Here is a 19,164-nt window from a genome sequence, read left to right on the forward strand (position 1 = left end):
AACAATCCAAAAGGTTTTAAATCACGCGCCTTGAGGGATGCTGGGAGTTCACGGATCACGCTGTTGTTTTGTTTATAAGCGTCACCCAGACGCGCATGCTCGAATTTCTTCCTTCTCGCACCAGAAAGCATCAGCAGCGCATCGTCGGAGAGCGATATCGTGACGCATCCATGTTTTGCAGAACTTTGGCGAGTGTTTGCGTATTTGTGAGGCAACAGGACGTAGAATACAACAAAAAATGTCATGCTTTTAGCTTTTACCATTTTTGAAATATTTTCATATAAATAACGATAAATAGAAAAATCAACCTTCGGTCAACTTTAACTCGATCGAAATGGTAAAAAAATGCAATTGTAAGCTAAAAAACTTACAGTCTAGTAATATTCAATTAATTTCCTTCATTTTGAAACAATTGGAAAGTCTCTAGCACAATATTTCGATTTATGGTGAATTTTTAAAAAAAAACTTTTTTTTACGTCCGCGCATTACGAATCCATGCATCATTTTGTGATAATATTTTCTCTGTGTTGCTTTAATCGTTTTACAATCTGTTATATACTAAAATCATTGCAATTTAGTGTACAATACAACTAAAAAAATTAACTCATTAGCTTTAACCGTTTTGCTTACAGCGCGATTTGTATACAATTATGTTTTTTTTTCGCTGTCATATATTCTAATATTTATATATGATAATGATGTTTATTTTCATTTCTGATGGTTGCATACTAAACTTCAGGCAATGAGAAAAAAAGGAGCCAAAAATGAACTCTTAATCTTAAAAACTAAGCGTGTTGTGATTTTTTGAAAAAAAACTTTTTTCCGCTTCAGCGCTAGCTCCCGAACGCCGCCGGCATACGGGAGACGTTTTTGTAAATAGAGGCTTGGCGTTTAAGGGTTAAAAGCATTTAAAGCCCACACATGCTGCTGCTGCTGCTGTTGAAAAACAAGCCATATTATCACATGAAATTAATAATACAGTATTTATAAACCGAATTACTGTATGTCTGTTATCATAAAATTAAGAAAAATATCCGAAATTACGTCGGAACTCGGCAGCCTGTGGCAGATATAAACAAACCAGAGCGCCGCCCTGGTGGTGTATCGCGGTACTAATTATATAAACATTCAGAATGTTTATGTAATAAGTACCGCTGACACCACCAGGAAGCGCCTGGTTTGTTTATATCTGCCACAGGCTGCCGAAGTTCCAACGCATTTCGAAATTTTTCTTAATTTTATGATAACAGACATACAGTAATTCGGTTTATAAATACTGTATTATTAATTTCATGTGATAATATGGCTTGTTTTTCAATGTTATCATTATTAACAACAGTTTTCATGTGTACCTGTTACAGTACATTCTGGTAGTGCCTATAAGGCTACTTAGCTTAGCCTATGGCTCTCGGTATATCATCAGTAATACGGCCGCATTGGTCATAGGCCAACTTTTTTTATACAGTTTGCATTTAAAAATGTAAAAATTACTTCTGATACGGTAAGTTATTCAACTCTGAACCTATTTAATTGTAATTTGTGTAAAGTTTTGTATAAAAAGGCAAGGTTGGGGTAATGACTGGTGGTCAGGAATGGATTAATCCATTTTCAGTTATTTCTTATGGGAGAAATTAACTCAGAATTCGACAAAATCGAATCTTGACACTTCTTCTGGAACGAATTAGCGTCGAGAACCAAGGTTCTACTGCACTGTGTTTCCGTTCATATTCTCTTTATTCCATCTTACCTTCCACCCTCCCCTAACAATGACTCCTAGTGCAACTGCAAGGTTTTCCTCCTGTTGCACCCTTCAAAACTTTTTACTGTCAATTTCTGTTTCAGCACTGAATGACTTTATAGGTCCCAGCGCTTTGCATTTGGCCTAAATTCTATTCTGAACCAGATGAGCTCCTCACCTGAGAAGGCAGACAAGATTCAGCAGGTTCACCATCCAAATAGAGTTCAGACCTTGACCTTGCTGCCCCTCTGCTCCTATACAACTGAGTAAGAAGACTTATGGGAAGAATGAATGTGCACCAGCCTCTCTTATGCACCTCAAGCTCACATGTGCATTCAAAAGGTAGAAGAGATCAAGGGAGACCTCTGCCTTAAGAGAGAGTGCATGGATCGCTCACGCCCCAGAGAACGTGTACCGAATGAAAAAGGTTTCCTTTTATACCACCCCTTCCCCCTTTCATAACGGAGTATGGGGAAGAACTTGTCCTGTTGCTAGAATGTGTATAGTTAGAGACCAAGTATGCACTGGAAAAAATGGTTATGCAACTTTCTGGAGCTGCAACAAGTGTTTAATCTACAGAACCAGTACTGGTGAAGTGAATGGGGTATGCAGATTCATCCTGGTGTGAGAACACACTGTGGGATGGAGAGTAGATGGTCCTCTTAATTAATTGGGCATGCAGGTTGGCAACAGTACTGTACTGTCAGAAGTATGATGATCATACACTAATAATCTGGCATCTGTGCTCCCCTGCCATGAGGAAGAGCACATAGGAGAAGCCCTCTTGGACCTATGTAAAGCCTTGGACTTTCCCTTCTTCCTCCTACACAGAGGAAGAGATTCCAGGGATGAGGAGGATGACAAGCTGGAGGGAGATGATGATGAAAGGGAAAAATACTCTTCCTTTTCCCCTGGCACATTTTGCTTTTCTTCCACACTGAAGCACCAGTTGAGGCTAGGATAGGATAAGTCAAATCACCTGCCTGAGGGTTGGCCACTGAGAGAACTACTGCAACTAAAAGATTCTTTCCTTTGCAGAAGATGAAGCATCCTCGGGAACTGGATGAACAGCAGCAGATACATCAGAAGAATATCTGCGCTTCTTTTTGTTGGGTCATTAAGAAATGCAGCCAACAGTGGACTGCCTGGAATGTTTAGAGTTGGCCATATTTTCAGCGACAAGATCAGATGAATGGGTTTGTTATATTTTGGAAAGCTAACCCTCCTTAAAGGGGTATGTCAAGGAGTAGAACTGAATTGAATTGAATATAGAATTTAGGCCAAAGACCATGCACTGGGACCTGTGAGGTCATTCAGCGCTGAAAGTGAAATTGACAGTAAAAGATTTGAAAGGTGTAACAGGAGGAAAACCTCACAATTGCACTTTGAATCAGTTGTTAGTAGAGGGAAAGTAAGATAGAAGAAAGAGAGTATATACCTCCTTGAATCAGTTGTTAGTAGAGGGAAAGTAAGATAGAAGAAAGAGAGTATGTACCTCCTTGAATCACTTGTTAGTAGAGGGAAAGTAAGATGGAAGAAAGAGAGTATGAAAGGAGGTACAGTAAAAGGAACGAAAAGGGTTGCAGCTAGGGGCCAAAGGCAGGAAAGACAATGGAAATTGGAGGCAGATGGGAGTTGGAAGTGTTACTGGGGGATTATTACTTCCTGAAGAAGCCAGCAAATGCTTCTTGTCCTTCTTCCTCCTCTACCATACTTTTCCCACTGAGGAGAGGACTGGGAAGCACATGTCAAAGGGCAAGGATTAAGGACAATCCTTACTTTTATAGTAGGAACAAATCTTGTGGATCTACTGACAAGGGGGAGACAGCACCCACATCAGAACAGAATATAGAACTTAGACCTAAGGCCAAGTGCTGGGACCTATGAGGTTATTCAGTGCTGAAACAAACTGACTGTAACAGGTTTGAAAGGTGTAACAGGAGGAAAGCCTTGCAATTGCTCTATAAATCAGTTGTTAGGAGAGGGTGGAAAATAAGTATAGCACTCTGGACATGGTTGCCCAAGATCCCCTCACCAGTTTTGACCATGTTTCTTCTTGATAACTGAGAATATACCAAAACCAGAAAGACAAAAATACAATACAAAGGCAGAAAACAAAAAAAAAGGAAGTAAAAATGATTGCAAAGTAATAAGGCTGGCAAGCTATTCATCCCAAAATGTAACCAGTACACAGGGAAGTGTGCAGGCACGTGCTGTCTTTCTGGCAACCCAAGAAAAAGTGAATAACAAGGTAGGGCAAGTAAGGGTTACAGTGTACTCATTCTTTCCCCCCAATCTCCATCAGTTAACTACTTGATTATCTAGATTCTACAACTTGTCCAGGGTGCAATGAAGGAGACTCCTGTATGTAAAAGGTCTTTGTTGTATTCCCATAGGAACAAACTGTGAATGTGTGGTTGCTATTATAGAGAAGATTTTCTGAAAACATTGTTTTGATTTCAGTCTTCCATGGAGGCATTGATTCATCATTTCAAAGTGTTCACCCAAGGATATCAGGTTCCCCCAGGTGCAACCTATACAGCAGTGGAAGCTCCTAAAGGAGAGTTTGGTGTTTACTTGGTGTCTGATGGAACTTCAAAACCTTACAGGTAATGTTTTCGCTCCATAGTTCATCTTCAAAACCCAAAATTTAGCATTGAATATTGGAAGTGCCTTTAAAACTTGAATGTTAAGAGATTGTAATTTTCTGAGTTTGTTGAATACAGTGCTATATGCAATCTGGATATAATTCACCCATGGAAACAGTATATCATTGATTGTTAACTTATTTATCCATCCCTTTTTATGAGTTTGTCATTCATCAGAAATTAGCAAGACTACAAAATATAGATTAGCACTCAGTTTTTGCAGACTTTTGTGTAATGATACCTTGTGGTTGTAGTCTGATTCACCTATTCTTTTCAGATGTAAGATCAAGGCCCCTGGATTTGCTCATTTGGCAGCTACAGATATGGTTGGCAAAAACCATATGTTGGCAGATATTGTAGCTATTATTGGTACCTTGGATATTGTGTTTGGAGAGGTTGATCGTTAACTTTTAGTAGATTATTCTGTAGTTTATGATGCACTATAATGGTGAAAGCAGTGTGGTTAATGTTAACAAATTTATTTTGAGAAGTGCATGTAAAATGAAAATGTATAGGAAGTGACATACCTGATCTCTGCAGGAAACCAGTGGTTTTCATGGAAAAAAACATATTGGTTGTGTAGAAATCATTGTCACTTCATTATTTGTTAAATTTCTATAAGTGTATGTTGTATATATAATATTTAAATGTGCTTTATTGATAATAAAGCAAGTTTTTTAAGACATTTTTGTTTACTTCCCTTCAAAATACCTTAAAACAGTTTAATCTAGATTGTATCAGCACTTTTACTTGGTGTGTTTTTATCTGCTCAAAAAGATTACAAGTTTTTTTGTATCAGTTTAAAACAATATAAAGCATATAGTCTCTATGAAATCAGACAAACGGCAAAATTATGACTAAGTATTAACAACTATAAGGTGTAAATATTAATGAAGAGGAATATGGAACCTTAAACTGCAAATGCAACTCTCAGGAATAAAAGACAACTCTAGTATTTCTTGTGTATTATTTACAAGATCATAAATACATCACTTATATACAATAATTCAATAGCTGAATAAGTTTAGGTAGTCAATTTCTTTTCATATGGAATCTACTGGTTCAAGTGCATATCATAACTGTGCAACAGGTAACCATGTCAGTTTTTTACTATAAAACTGGAAAAAAAATATATAAACTAAATTTCTCGAACTAGAAGGTCCTCCATTCTAAGTCTTGAGAGAGAAATGTTATCGATTTTTGTTGAGAAAAATAAGGAATCTTGCATAAGAAAGGTAATACTAAGAACTGTACATATTTCAAAGGAAATATTTCAATTGTTTGCAATACAACTAAGAGAAACTCTCCTCTTAGCCCATGTAACCTAGTGAGTAACAGACAGCCACCAGGGCTGCAAAATGAAAAGAGAATACTAGAGCTGAAGTAAGGAACCCTATCAAACACTGTAACAACTAAACTCCCCTACCTTCTAGTGAGATCACAAGCTCCTTCAGAAAAAAATGAGCTTATAAATTTACCTTTTATAAAAAATATATATGGTTACATCAATAACCTCATTCCTGCCAAGAAAAACCGTGACTACTACCACTTCCTGCATTTTGATAATTCAACAAATAAATTATTTCTAAGTTATAAACTATTTTATTGCCCTACATTTGCTACCAGTACTACTTTCTCAATATTTTTGACAGTGGTAAAAAAATTATGCAATCCATATTACTCAGAATGGGCTTCAATTTTTTTACAAATTTCATCTGTAAATTCAGAACATTTTGCTTTGCCTCCTAGATCTCCAGTGCGATAAATACCTTCCTTTATTGTGTCAAAGCAAGCTTTTTCAATAACCTCTGCATGCTTGTAGAGATTCATATAACGAAGCATCATAACAGCAGACAGGAGAAGTGCTGTTGGATTAGCCTTGTCTTGGCCAGCAATATCGGGGGCAGTGCCATGGACTGACTCAAAGACCGCTCCTCCTTCACCAATGTTTCCTGATGGAGTTAATCCTAAGCCGCCAACTAAACCTGCACACAAATCTGAGAGAATGTCACCATACAGATTTGGCATAACTAAAACATCATACTGGGAAGGATCTTGTACCATATTTAGACAAACAGTGTCCAGATACTTCTCTTCAAATTTGATGTCAGGATTCTTCTCTGCAGCTTCACGGCAGCAACGTAAAAACAAGCCATCTGACATTCTCATAATATTCGCTTTGTGTACAGCTGTGACTTTAGACCTAGGGTAAAGAAATTAAAGCAAAGTGTATAATGTTATTACAGGTATTTTTAAAAAATTATGGTAAAATAAATTTTAAATTTTTTAGATACTTACCCTCTTATTGCTTTAACAGTGACTACAGTACTTGACATGGGTTCAACAAGTGTTAAAATTGAAACAATTGTTAACGAACGCTCCCAATAGCTACCCCCAATCTTTGCAGGGTGGGGTTAAGACAGCAACTGTTTTGGTTGTCATTCTTCTCTTAATCTCTTAAGAGGGGAGGAGGGAGAGATCTCAATGATAAGAGGGTAAGGATTTTATCATAACCAAAATGTTTGAGGTGAAACCTACCCTCGTATCATTTGCCAACTCCAACATTGCCTGCTGGAGGAGGGTAAGAGATTTTCCCATAACCAAATTATCAAGTATTAGAAATATCCGTCACTGCTTACCTGATGAATACGGTCCCATGACAAGTACTTGTCAGATGAGATTCTTCATCAGATGAGGTCCACTACTGTAGGAGGTGGAACATGGACCCTAAATATGGCCATTGGTTGATGACTGTGCAACACAGAATGGCAAGTTAGGCCACTGTTCCTCAAGCCTGTGGAACTGATGGGAGATAAAACCACAACTAAACATGATCCCTAAGAGTTACAACCTATCTGAGTTGCTGTGGCACCTCACACCCAAAACAACAAAACCAATTTGCAAGAAAAGGTGGTACTTGATCAACACTGGGTAGCTTTCTCCAATAAGGAGCAATAGCTCTACAAAATAAGACCAACATTACTTATTCTAATGAACTTTGTTTGCCCTTACCCAAGAAAAGCAAAGCAAATACAAATAAGCATGATACTGTAATCAAAACAAAAGTAGAATATGATATTACCATGATCTCCAATACATACAGTTCCCCACTTTTCCAGGATGGGGGTCGATAGTGAAAACCTTTACCTGTTCATAACACTTAAGGGGAAGACAGAGAAATTTCCCCTGCTGAAACTATACGTGCTAGTGTATGGCAATCTTCATACTGGATCACAACAGCCCTCAAATACTTAGAAGTGAACACAAAGCTACACTGCCACTGAGCTGCCAACACTAGACAGTCTAGCATGGTGCTTATGAAAATTAATAGATGTACCCACTGCTCTGACATGGCCTACCTTCAATAGGGGACAATCCTCTGGAGACAATGCAAGTTGTGCTTCCTGGATTAAGGACTTATAGAGAGCCATGCACTCTTAGACTTGAGAATCTCAGGATTCTTGACAGTGCAAAAGAGGTTCCTACTCTGTTCCCTTAATAGTTTTAAGATGGGACATATAAATCCCTGGAACCCTAACAGGACAAAATGTAGCTCTTCTTCCTCAGGCATTAATGTTTCTAGAGAGGGGCTAGAGAAAACTTGGAAGAGCTTTAGCCTTGACATCATTCTTAGCATAAAAGGATGTCAAAAAAGACAGTTCTGCTCCAGTACACGAAAACCCTACTTATGATGACAGAGCTTGTACTTCACTTACGCTTTTGGCCAAAGCCAAGGCCACCAGAAGGAGTTTTCGAAAGAAAGAGCCTTGAGAGAAGCCACTCTCGGGTTCGAAAGGAGGGCCTCTAAGGTGTTTTAAGACAATGACCAGGTTCCATAAAAGTGGCTTTAACAGAACCCTTAGCATTCCAGCTGAAATGAGTGAATAGGTTTGCACAAGTCAATCTCTTTTGAATACCCAATCCAGAATGCATCAATACATAAACCAGCATGGATCTATAGCCTTTATGGAGGACAAAAGACAAACCTCAGGCATCTCATGCAGCGCAGAAACTGGATTACTGTATATTGTTGATGTTGGTGCAAAGATAGGAAATACCCTTGGACTTGCACCATGAAATACAAAGCTCCCATTATTCTGATCAAGCAATTAGTTGGCTTTCCTCTTGCCATTAGGACGGAGACCCTACACGACTTAGAAAAGTCTCTAGACCCGAGGAGCTTGTCAACAGTTTCCATGCAATTAGACAAAGCATGTTGATATATACATGAAGCTTCCCTATCGCTGCCTGATGAAGATTTGTCCGCAGAGGTAATTGTTTGGGAACTTTTACTGAAATTTCCAGAAGGTCTGGGAACCAATGCCTCCTTGGCCACCAAAACACAATTAGAATCATGGTGGTGTTCCCAGAAGTCCTAAACTTCTTGAATGTCCCCTTCAACAGTGGAAACATAAGGAGGGCATACACGAATAGGTTTGCCCAGTCTTGAACCGTATCATCGACTGCCCAGGCTTGAGGGTCCGGAACTAGGGAGACATACAGCTGGAGACAATGATTCAGCTTCGTTGTGAAGAGATCAATGAAAGGTTGGCCGAACACCCTCCAAATCGCCTCACAAACAACAGAATTAAAGACCAACCATGGGAGAGTACCTTTCCTGGACGACTTAACATGTCCACCAGAACATTCAAGTCAACCAGGCAAAACTGGGACATTAGGACAATATTTCTCTCTACTGTCCAGAGGCTAAATCCTTAGTGATGGCTACCAAGGTTTCCAACTTCATGCCTCTGTCTTCTTTGATAAGCCAGAGAATTCGCATCTGAGAAGATAGAAATTACTTTGTTCGAAACCGCTCCTTCCTTTAAATCCCTTCTAAATACCCAACAACTCCTCACAGTTTAAGTGAAGACTTGCTTCTGCTGGTGACCACACCCTTGAAGTGACTGGTTCCCGATAACCACACCCCCAGCCTCGTCTGGGAGTCTGGGCTCCAGGACTCTTGGGACTTCCTGGCAAGACGCACTTCTATGGAGTGCAACTGAAGTGGTATCGTCCTAAGTTGAGCACCCAGAACTAAAAGACAGCCAGCATTGGCAGGTATGCTCCCTGAGGTGGCAAATTCTCTTGTGATTAACAACAGACTGTCTACTTGAGCTTGTCGGAAAAACCTTGAAAAGAACTGAATCACTCACCACACACAGGTAGGTCACTTTTTGTGTAGGTTCCAGAAATGACTTTGCAACATTTATTAGTAAGCCTAGGGCCTAGCGAATCTTCCCTGGACCTTGCAAAGATGATCCAGTCATCCAGGTAAAGAATGATCTTTATTTCTATTAAGTGAAGCCATTAGTGAAGGGGGATAGTACCCTGGTGAGAACTTTGGCCGTGGAACTCAGCCTAAAACAAAGAGCTACACATTCGTATGTCTTTTCCCCAAAGACAAATTGTAGGAACTTCCATGAATGTTGGTGAATGGGAGCACAAAAGTAGGCATCTTGCATGCCCACCACAAACATCTACGCACCTCTCTCCAAGGAGGGTAAAGACCTTGGTGGCTGATTCCATGGAAAAAATTGGGAACAGTTGGACACAGAGGTTGATCCTGAATATTTCTAGGACTGGCCTCCAACCTCCTGTGGACTCTGAAACTAGGAGTAACCTGTTATAAAAGCCTTGCAAAGTAGACAGTGCTTCCTCTATTGCTGCCTTCTCTAATGATGAGACTTCCTGACTCAACACCCACCTCTTCTCTAGGTTGCCTCTGTATGGCTGAAAGGTTATGAGATGGTTGAAGAGGCAGTGAATTCCTTAAAAGTATGCAGTAACCTTCCAAAAGAACTTTCTTTACCCAGGTGTCTAAATCTAAGTGTTCCCACACTCAAGTGAAGTGGCCCAACCTGCCACCCACAGAAACCAAAGGGCTCGAAGAGCTATTCTTTATCAGACTTAGAATTCTTGATATTAATGGAGAGACTGAACTCCCCCCCTTGGCAGAATGAGATCTGGAGTCTTGTTGCCAAAAGGACACTTCTTCCTTCAAGAGTTCAGAAAGGAAGGCTGAGGGAAATGGGTAGTATTGACCAAGTGTGTTTATAGTAAGAGGAAGAGAAAGGATATTTCCCTTTATTGGCCTGGGACTGGTGGAGAAAAGCTCTATTTCAATTTTCTCCATCTCTGGCGCTATAGACACAGACAGCTTGTCGTCTATTAACTTCCCAAAGGAATGAGCTAAAACTAACTATTTGCCGAGGAGGGAGACTGAAGGAACCACCAGTGAACATAGCTGCTCTCTCTTGCGAACTTTGAGGTTCCTTGTGACATGAGACAGTTCACCTATCACATCAAGAAATGCCTTGTCTAGGGAAGTGAAAACCCTTTAGGCCTTATCAAAGGGTCCCTGGCCAAAGCAGGAGGTTTATCAAACTCCTTCAAATACTGTCCCACACAATTCACCAAAAGACAGCTTTGATGGCGTTGGCCAAACTCTTATACATGTTCTTGGCCTCTTGAATCAAGAATTGCAACCTGCCAGATCTGTGCCTCTCTTGGCAGGAAAAAACATGGACAAACCATGCCATCCACAGTTGGATCAGAAGAAAAAGAGGGAAAAACCCCCTGTTTGATACACCATAATCTTCCTAGCAGGCAGGAAGGGAGAAGAGAGGACCTTTAAGGAGCACTGAAGCCATAAGTCCCCATTATAAAGTAAATGACTGTTACTATCTTATGATTGAAAAGATTTGCTTCAAATTTTTACCACTTATTCTACAACTAATAATGAAAATCCTCTCAGGGAAATTTAGAAATTCAACCTCTATGTTCAATTGTTTTGCAGTTCAAAAAAATCATGATGTCACTTTTCAGAATTGCCCCTGTATGGATGGGCATCATCATAGGAGTATCTATAAACAAGTTTTGAGTGATGGACGGGTTAACTCGTATGAGTATTAATATTACATGTCATACGATTTGGATGAATTCAGCAGGAAAGATGTTCAAAGCACTTCAATGGTCTATAAATGACTTATGGCAACTGTAGTAGCTCAGCACAGGACAGAAGGCGATCAGTGTGCCTTGAGACTTGATGGGGGATCTTTTTAATTATTTGCTCATAAATATACCAAGGGATTCCTGTTGGTTTTAGTTCTTATCTTTTATGATAGTAAGTCAGCTATAATTGTAATTTTGCAAAGAAAAGTGAAAAGAAATATTAGAAAAAACATGCATACCTCACAAAAAGTTACTGCATCTCCCCAACTCTGTAAATCTTGTACATATTTTACAACAAATATACTCAAAATTTGTTACTGATTTTAGTTCTTATTTGTTATGATACTGTGTGAGCTGTAATTATAATTTTACAAAATAAAATAAAATAAATTATTGGACAAAACATGTACTGTATAACTTGGTAAAATTAGCATATTTTTATGAGTGTCTTGTAAAAAGAGGCCCCACACAGGGTTGTAAATAGTCACTTTCAACTTCTCTTGGAAGGTAGGGAAAAATTTCCAGAATTTTTTTTTTTTACACCATGTGCATTTGCATATCTTCCTCTTTCCATTCATGTGTTTTTTCCTTAAATTGGCCAACCTTAAAGTTTGCCCGGTCGGTGGGTGTGCTTGATATATATTTAGCCTGTTCCTTAAGGGTTAATATGCAAAATAAAAAGTTGCATTGAAAAGCGAAAGGCGACCCCTGGTATTTGCAATGGATGCATACCACTACCCCATGCGAATAGCTCAAATCCGTGAATACTTAAAACCCCTCTAAAAATGCTTATACCAGAATATGTTAGTTTTATCACAAAAATGGCATTTTTATAATAAAATAAAGTTTTATATACAGGTAGTCCCTGTTTATTGGTGGGGGTTCCGCTCTGAGGGTGTGATGATAACCAAAAACAGATTTTCGGGGCTCGTCAGCTCTTTTCGCTGATTTTCGGTTATCGGCGCCTCTGTTAGGTATGTATCGGCGCCAATACCCAATTATCGGTGCTGATAAGTGGAAATTGGCAATTTTCAGCAGCAAAAATTGCCAATTTTCGCCACTAGACGAGCCATAAAACCAGATCGCTGTTAAGCGAGCCTGCCATTAACCAAGGACTGCTTGTGTACTTACCAAGTAATTACATCGCTATTAGTTCACTTTACACAGCAGCTTGGATTCAAAATTTCGCGGATAACACTTCGCACGTCTGTGTAGGTGACCAGTTCTGCCCACTAGCAGGAATATTAGGAACAACTTTAGCAGATAACCTCAATCTGTTCATGCCTTATGTCCATCAGTGGGGAGGAGGGTGGGCTCTGACCATGTAATTACTTGGTAAGTATATATAAAACTTTACTTTATTATAAAAATTTCATTTTTATATAAGTAACTTACCAGGTAATTACATAGCTGATTCCCACATTGATAGACGGTGGGATACATTGACATATTCTACTCCAAAAACATTGTGCAATGAATTTGGAAATAGACAAAATCTGCTGGCATTGCAAACCAATGCTTGTCGTTACCTATCAGTTAAGAGAGCTACTGGGATACTGCCTTTGATAGGTGATCATCTTAACTTGTAGTGGCATGGCGGTACAACCAAGGGTAGCCTCCTTAGTGGGAACTTTGTAGTGAAGGAAGTACAGTGCTCCATGGCTAGCAAAGCATGATGGGTGCTCACCCTTGCCCTGGGCATAGCACCAAAATAAAAACCAGACAACATTGTCATCTACAATGAGATAAAACCACAACCCATCCACTGAGAGTGGTGGGTGCTTCAGGTACAATGTACTCCCTGGCTCCGCAAAAAGCTCGACACCTTATTACAAGGTGAAGAGACAGTAGGAAAAAACAATCATATGCTTCCTTCCGTGATACCATGCTAGTCACTAGAAATGGCCTCAAGGCACTGAAAGATTCAACACTGTTTAACTTCCATTAAAAATAGTGAGACACAAAGAACGATTAGATTCCCAGTAGTTCGAAGGCAGAATGGACGTATGAGGCATAAAATATATGCAAGCTAAAGAGGTAGAAGCTACCATGACGTCTTTAGCTTTACTTAAAAGAAGGCAAACTGCTCTCTTAATTCTGTGTGTCCCAAGTCAGAAGTCCATGAGGGCAATATGTTCTAGTCAGTGAATGAAACGGATCTTGCCATATCACCATATGTAGAGGATGGTCCTCTGAAAATCTCCAAAAGGACAGAGACCTCCCTATTCTCCCACAGAGCTGGAGAGGGCTTGAAAGCTCGGAGAATGATCTGGTGTCAGGCTGTAGCTGGTGCCAAAAGCACTGAGAGCCAGTTGAGCTAAGAGCTCGGGACTGGCGGGCACTCGTGGGAGCTAGCGGGCGCCTATGGTAGCTAGCGGGCACCCATGGGAGCTAGCGGGCACCCATGGGAGCTAGCGGGTGCCAGTGGGAGTTAGCAGGCGTTCGTGGGAGCTGGCAGGCGCTCAGGGCAAGAGCTGGCACCAGGCGAGCTGGGAGCCAGACGAGCCAAAAGCTTGTGGCTCTGGAAGCTCCATAGCTGGCGCCAGACAGCAGCTGACACAAGACTGTAGCTGTCGCCCAGCTAACTAGGCGATAGGCGAGTTAGATGATCGGGATCACTTGAAAAGAAAGCGTGACGCGGAGAACAACTATACTTCCATTACGGATATGTGGAATGGAAGTAGAGCACGGAAGACAAATATAATTCCCGTAGGACTAAGCAGAATAGAAGTAAAGGACAAATGAGCCTGAAAGCTAAGGAGGAAGAGGCTGCTCTGATGTCCTTGACTTTCACTTAAAAGGCAAAATATTTCCTTAGGCATTCAACAATAAGCTCTTTCAGGATGTGATCTTAGTCCAATTCTGTTCATATAAAATCCCAAAAGCTGTAGCTGGACAGAAGGTTCCCTCTTCTTCAGTCAATGATGTCTGTTAACTTCCTAAAGGAGAAGGGATGGATCTAGAGCTTGAGTAGATCCTCGTTATTGCTAAAAATCCCAGAGTAAACAAGGAAAAAGGCGTCTCCCTGTGAAAATACCTTCTCTAAATGATGACTTGGATCTCACCAGTGTGTCCTAGTTGAAGCCAGAGGTCACTCACAAGGGTGACTTCCATGTAAGGTTGCCGATAAGAGGAACGCAGGGGATCAAATAAAGAACTCGTCAGTCATTCAAAATACATCCAGGATCCAGAAGACCAGATTCCTTGCTCGCTTGGACATATCAAAGACCAGATAGGGTCGTCAAAAGCTAGGCCCCTGTGTTTAAGCACTTAGTTAAGCATAGATCAATACCCTTTACTGATGGAGTATGAAAGCTGTAGATCTCCTCAGGTACAGAAGGGGTATCCGAAAATGGGCCATAGATGTCTCCAAGAAGAGGAGTAGAGACTGCCCATTTAGACCTCTGCAACCACACTACAGTAGTTTAAGCAATAAGACTAGCAGAAAAACCTTGTACTGGTGATTTCTGAATCTTCGAAGGTTCCTTGAGGTGGCAAATAGGAACATAGATGGTCTGCCTCATGGACTCCACAGTTCCCGCCAGACCAGGGGACGTAAGGAAGTACCTGCTCTCAGTTCGTCTACAAGAACTTTAGATGACTTGAATGAAATTGAATCTGACCTGTTAACAGTAGAGGTTCCCTTGCTTGGAGAGAAAATGAAAGAGAAAATGAGCCTTTCTCCTCCGTATATGCTAGGAATGAAATCTCATCTAGAGATGTAAACTAAGGTCAACAAGACTGAAGCTCCCAAGAGAAATGCTTAGAGCTCTGTAACATATGTGAGAAGGATCCATCATCCGGGGAGCAAGACCCGTAAGGTTTCTGGTTAACCGTGGGTTCCTCGACCAAGATCCAAGGTGTAAAGCAGAAGACTAGGCCTGGGCTTGGAGGAAGAAGGGAGTTCCCTACTTCGTCTATGTATGTACAGCCACCATTGCAGGTCCGACTCATATGAAGTTTGTCTAACTTGACTAACGTCTCGGTGGACAACAGAGTCCCCAAAAAGGGGCAATATTTGCGGACTGCCTGAAACAAGCAGAGATTCTCTAGGCAGATGGAAAGCCTGAAAATTCTGAGTTGAGACTGATGTCCAAGAAGTCGACTCTTGCAACGGAGACTGGGTTCTGAGGAAGAGGTGATGAAGGTCCGTAGGCAAAAATAACAGGGCTGATTGCGACTGTGTCACTCTCACAGTAGAAAAGGAGCACCTGAGCTCTATCTTCTTGAAATTCCAGAGAAAAGAGTGGAAAGCTCTAAATCCCATCTTAACTGTCCATATCTGTACAGGACAGGACTAAGAGACAATCCGAGGCAATGTCTCTTGGTAAACACTTTGGGGTCCTCTATTTTCTTAGCCTGTGCTCCTGCTGCTAGTCAAGAAAAAACCTTTTATTTCAAATTCTTGACAAGATCTCCAACAAGGAGGTATTGTTCCGTCGAAGCACCTGAGGGAGCAAAAAGTCCAAAGACACTTGTCTTGCTCCATTTTCAACAAAAGTCAAACTTCCAACTCCCTGAGAGACTTCTTGGAGGATGAAGAAAAAATGCCAGAGGAGGGAGATTCTGTCAACAAGCTCATAAATTCGGGACAAAAAATCCTTGTCTGCAAAGGACAGGACTCTGAGACACTAACTGTCACTAAAAAAGGAGCAACATTGGCTCATCTTGAACCCTAGGCAAAGGTGGGATAGATTGAAGAGAACCAAAATGTCGTTGAGCGATCTGTATGGCACTCAGAGGCGGAAGTCTGATACTGAAGAGTTGGCAGCTGGTGATCGGAGACTGGTGCCGGCCACTTGAAAAGCCAGAGCCAGGCATTCAATCGGAGACTGGCGCTCAAGAAAGAACAACGTTCTCAGCAAAGATGGGCGCCAAGTACTAAAGAGGAATTATCACTAGACATAAGAAGGCTGGCGCAGGGCGCACGAGAGTGGATGATGGGAGCTCTGAAGGTTAGCGCCAGGTACTAAAGAGAACGCTGAGCACCCGGGAACTGGTGTCGGGCGTCCAGGAATAGGCGCTGAGAGAACACGAACTGGCGCCAAACACTAGTAGGCTGGAGCTAGGTGCTCAGGAAGACGTCAATTCGATGAGAGATGATAACATTACACATCTATCAAGATGCCTTTCCAGTGGCTATCTAACACTACACATCCTTCAAGACGCCTTTCCAGTGGCTGTTTGCCGATACCTGGGAATGTACGACAGGTTCAACTGAGGGGGCGAATACCTGTAGGCAAACCCCACCGACCTCCCTTGGACTTACAGTATGCCTCCTCCCAGGTTTAGGGGAGTCTGACAGGGACCTTCGTCTAGGAGAGTCAGCAGGACGAGCAACCACCTCCTCTACTACATTTCCACCAAGACGCCTTTTCATTGTCTGCCTGTCAATACCTGGGACTGTGCAACAGGTTCGACAGAGGGGGCAACTACCTGGAGGACTTCCCACCAGCCTCCATTGGACTTTCAGACTCCTCCCAGTTCTAGGGGAGTATGACAGTGACTTAGGTCTAGGAGAACTGGCGGGATGGATAATCACCCCCTCCACTGCACAACACTTACTTGCAAGGTTAATTTTCTGTTAACCCAGACACAAGACTGGCAATGGTATGGGAAGGAAGCTAGGGAGCCAGGTGCAGAAGCAAGTGGACAAAGACATGGGGCTAGTAGAAGGAGAGAAAAAGGGTATGTCAGCTTTGTACAGAAACTTCTCAGAAAAAAAGGTACAATTTCGTAAATGTACTGACAGGGCGAGTACTCTACACAATATACTGACGAGGCAAATACTGGGACCAATTCTTGGCCGACGAAAAGTGCTATTTTAACTTGTTACTTGTTGACACTTATCTAGGTCTCGCACAACTTCCAAAGTGCTTTCAGGGCTTCCATTATCACATTAAAAGTTTATTCATCAGATATATTGCCCTGAGCATACATCATCACACTGCGTGTTCCACATTGTTGTGGTATAGAATATCACACAGTGACTGATAAACAAAAAAGTTTAAAGTTTGTTTGAAAGACTTCAAATCCTCAAACTGCCTCAGCCCAAAAGGAAGCTTGCTATAAAATCTAGGACCTGTGTAATAAGCACCCTTCTCTCCTTACTATTTTCTGCCATTACACTTTCAATTCTCTGCAAGGGAAAAAATGTGAAGGTTAAGGTAATATTATTTACCGATGGCTAGTAAGTATACTAGGTTCGGCATACAAACATAAAATGCAAATCTTTGGCCTGAAGGAATGAAGAAACATCCAAGAACTACTTTTAAGGGAATCATATAACAACGGCTTGCGAAAAGTCTACGCCCTGTAAACCCCATTGATGTAAAAATTTGGACTAAATGAATGGCATAAGATGCAAGAATTACTTTTAGGGCAAAACTACATCAGCTACTTGCAAGTAGCCTAGGCAAAAGAAAAACATTTCGCCTGGATTAGCCTAAAAGAATGACGTAACGTTCAAGAATTATGTTAAGGCAAATAATTGGCGGCTAGCGAGGGCCTATGCCTGGAAAACACATTTGAAAAGTAATATTATGGCAAAATTATAGTGACGGCTTGCAAGTAATCTACTTAAGGTGCAAGATTTACATTTAAGGGCAAAACTACATCGGCAGCACACAAATAGCCAGGGCAAAAAAAAGTTTTGCCTGGATTACCCTAAAAGAACGACAAAACATTGAAGAATTACTTTTAAAGCAATCATATCTGTGGCTTGCGAGTGTATATGCCGGGAAAACACCATTCGCTTGTTATTCTCTTTCTCTCCAATCCATTTCCAAGGTAGTGGTCAGACTCTCACATCTTCCACCCCACACTGTAAGTAAGCTAGACCTGGTAAACAAAACATAATGCAAAAGATTCAGCCTAAAGGAATGGCATAACAGATATGAAGATTACTTAAGGGCAGTTATTATCAGCGGCTCGCAAAAATTCATCATGAGATTTCATGAAGGTTACTAATACGCATTCCAGTGGATGTGTACACCACCGAAATCCACATATTATATCCGGAAAATAATGAATACAGCTGCCGCCATATACACGTTGTTCACCTGAGCACGGCAGGAACAGACTGAGGTTATCTGCTAAAGTCGTTCCTAATATTCCAGCTAGTGGGTGGAACTGGTCACCTACACAGACGTGCAGTGTTACAAACGAAATTTTGAATTCAAGCTGCCGTGTAAAGTGAACTAATAAATATGTAATTACTTGGTAAGTTACTTATATAAAAAGTGCATTTAGTCATGAAAATGATAAGAAAATACAGTAATATCTGAATATTTCTCTATGAAAAACACCACGAATAGGAGAATAGGCAGGGGTCCGCTGTACATGGTTATACTACACTCTGTAAGAGTTTCATGGAATTTAGTTCAGTCTTTAGGAGAGATGAGCATTTAGTTTTGAAAAAGTAAGTTCTGAGAAAACTGCACAACAAAAAAACTTTTGGACTTTCAAAATCCTGAGAGAATCTGGGCATCTTAAGCAAGTTATCCCTATATTATTATAACTGTTTTCTCTGACACGTCCCATTGAGAGAATGGGATATTTCAGTGGGTGACAATTATTTTAGAATAAATTTTCTTCACACTTGTTTTACATGATTTTTTTTTTTACAATTTGTCGTTCACAGTGCCGTACAAGCAATGAACAAAATTGTCCTTGAACCAGTCTAAAAATATTTTTAGCAATAACATTTCAAGATATGTTTATTTACATATAAAACAGTCAAAAACAGTGTATAACTCACACTTGATCGTATCCAGGATCATTCACAAACTTTTTCACATTTTTTACCAATTGTCGTTCACAGTG

The 19,164-nt window shown here is 40.7% G+C and overlaps 2 protein-coding genes across 2 annotated transcripts in view; one reads left to right on the top strand and one right to left on the bottom strand.

Annotated features, from left to right (window-relative positions):
• The window catches only part of ND-49 (NADH dehydrogenase (ubiquinone) 49 kDa subunit), a 77,481-nt gene extending 72,412 nt beyond the window's left edge, over positions 1–5,069 (top strand). Inside the window, exons 8-9 of the mRNA XM_067099954.1 lie at positions 4,202–4,347; positions 4,664–5,069. Of these exons, the coding sequence (XP_066956055.1) occupies positions 4,202–4,347; positions 4,664–4,793 (276 nt within the window). The 3' untranslated portion in view covers positions 4,794–5,069. The remainder of the gene's footprint in view (positions 1–4,201; positions 4,348–4,663) is intronic.
• Positions 5,070–5,336: 267 nt separating this feature from the next.
• The window catches only part of Idh3a (isocitrate dehydrogenase [NAD] subunit alpha, mitochondrial), a 30,702-nt gene continuing 16,874 nt past the window's right edge, over positions 5,337–19,164 (bottom strand). The window contains exon 4 of the mRNA XM_067099955.1: positions 5,337–6,589. Within this exon, the coding sequence (XP_066956056.1) occupies positions 6,064–6,589 (526 nt within the window). The 3' untranslated portion in view covers positions 5,337–6,063. The remainder of the gene's footprint in view (positions 6,590–19,164) is intronic.

This window comes from Macrobrachium rosenbergii, chromosome 56, assembly GCF_040412425.1.
Source record: "Macrobrachium rosenbergii isolate ZJJX-2024 chromosome 56, ASM4041242v1, whole genome shotgun sequence".
Taxonomy (NCBI): Eukaryota; Metazoa; Arthropoda; class Malacostraca; order Decapoda; family Palaemonidae; genus Macrobrachium; species Macrobrachium rosenbergii.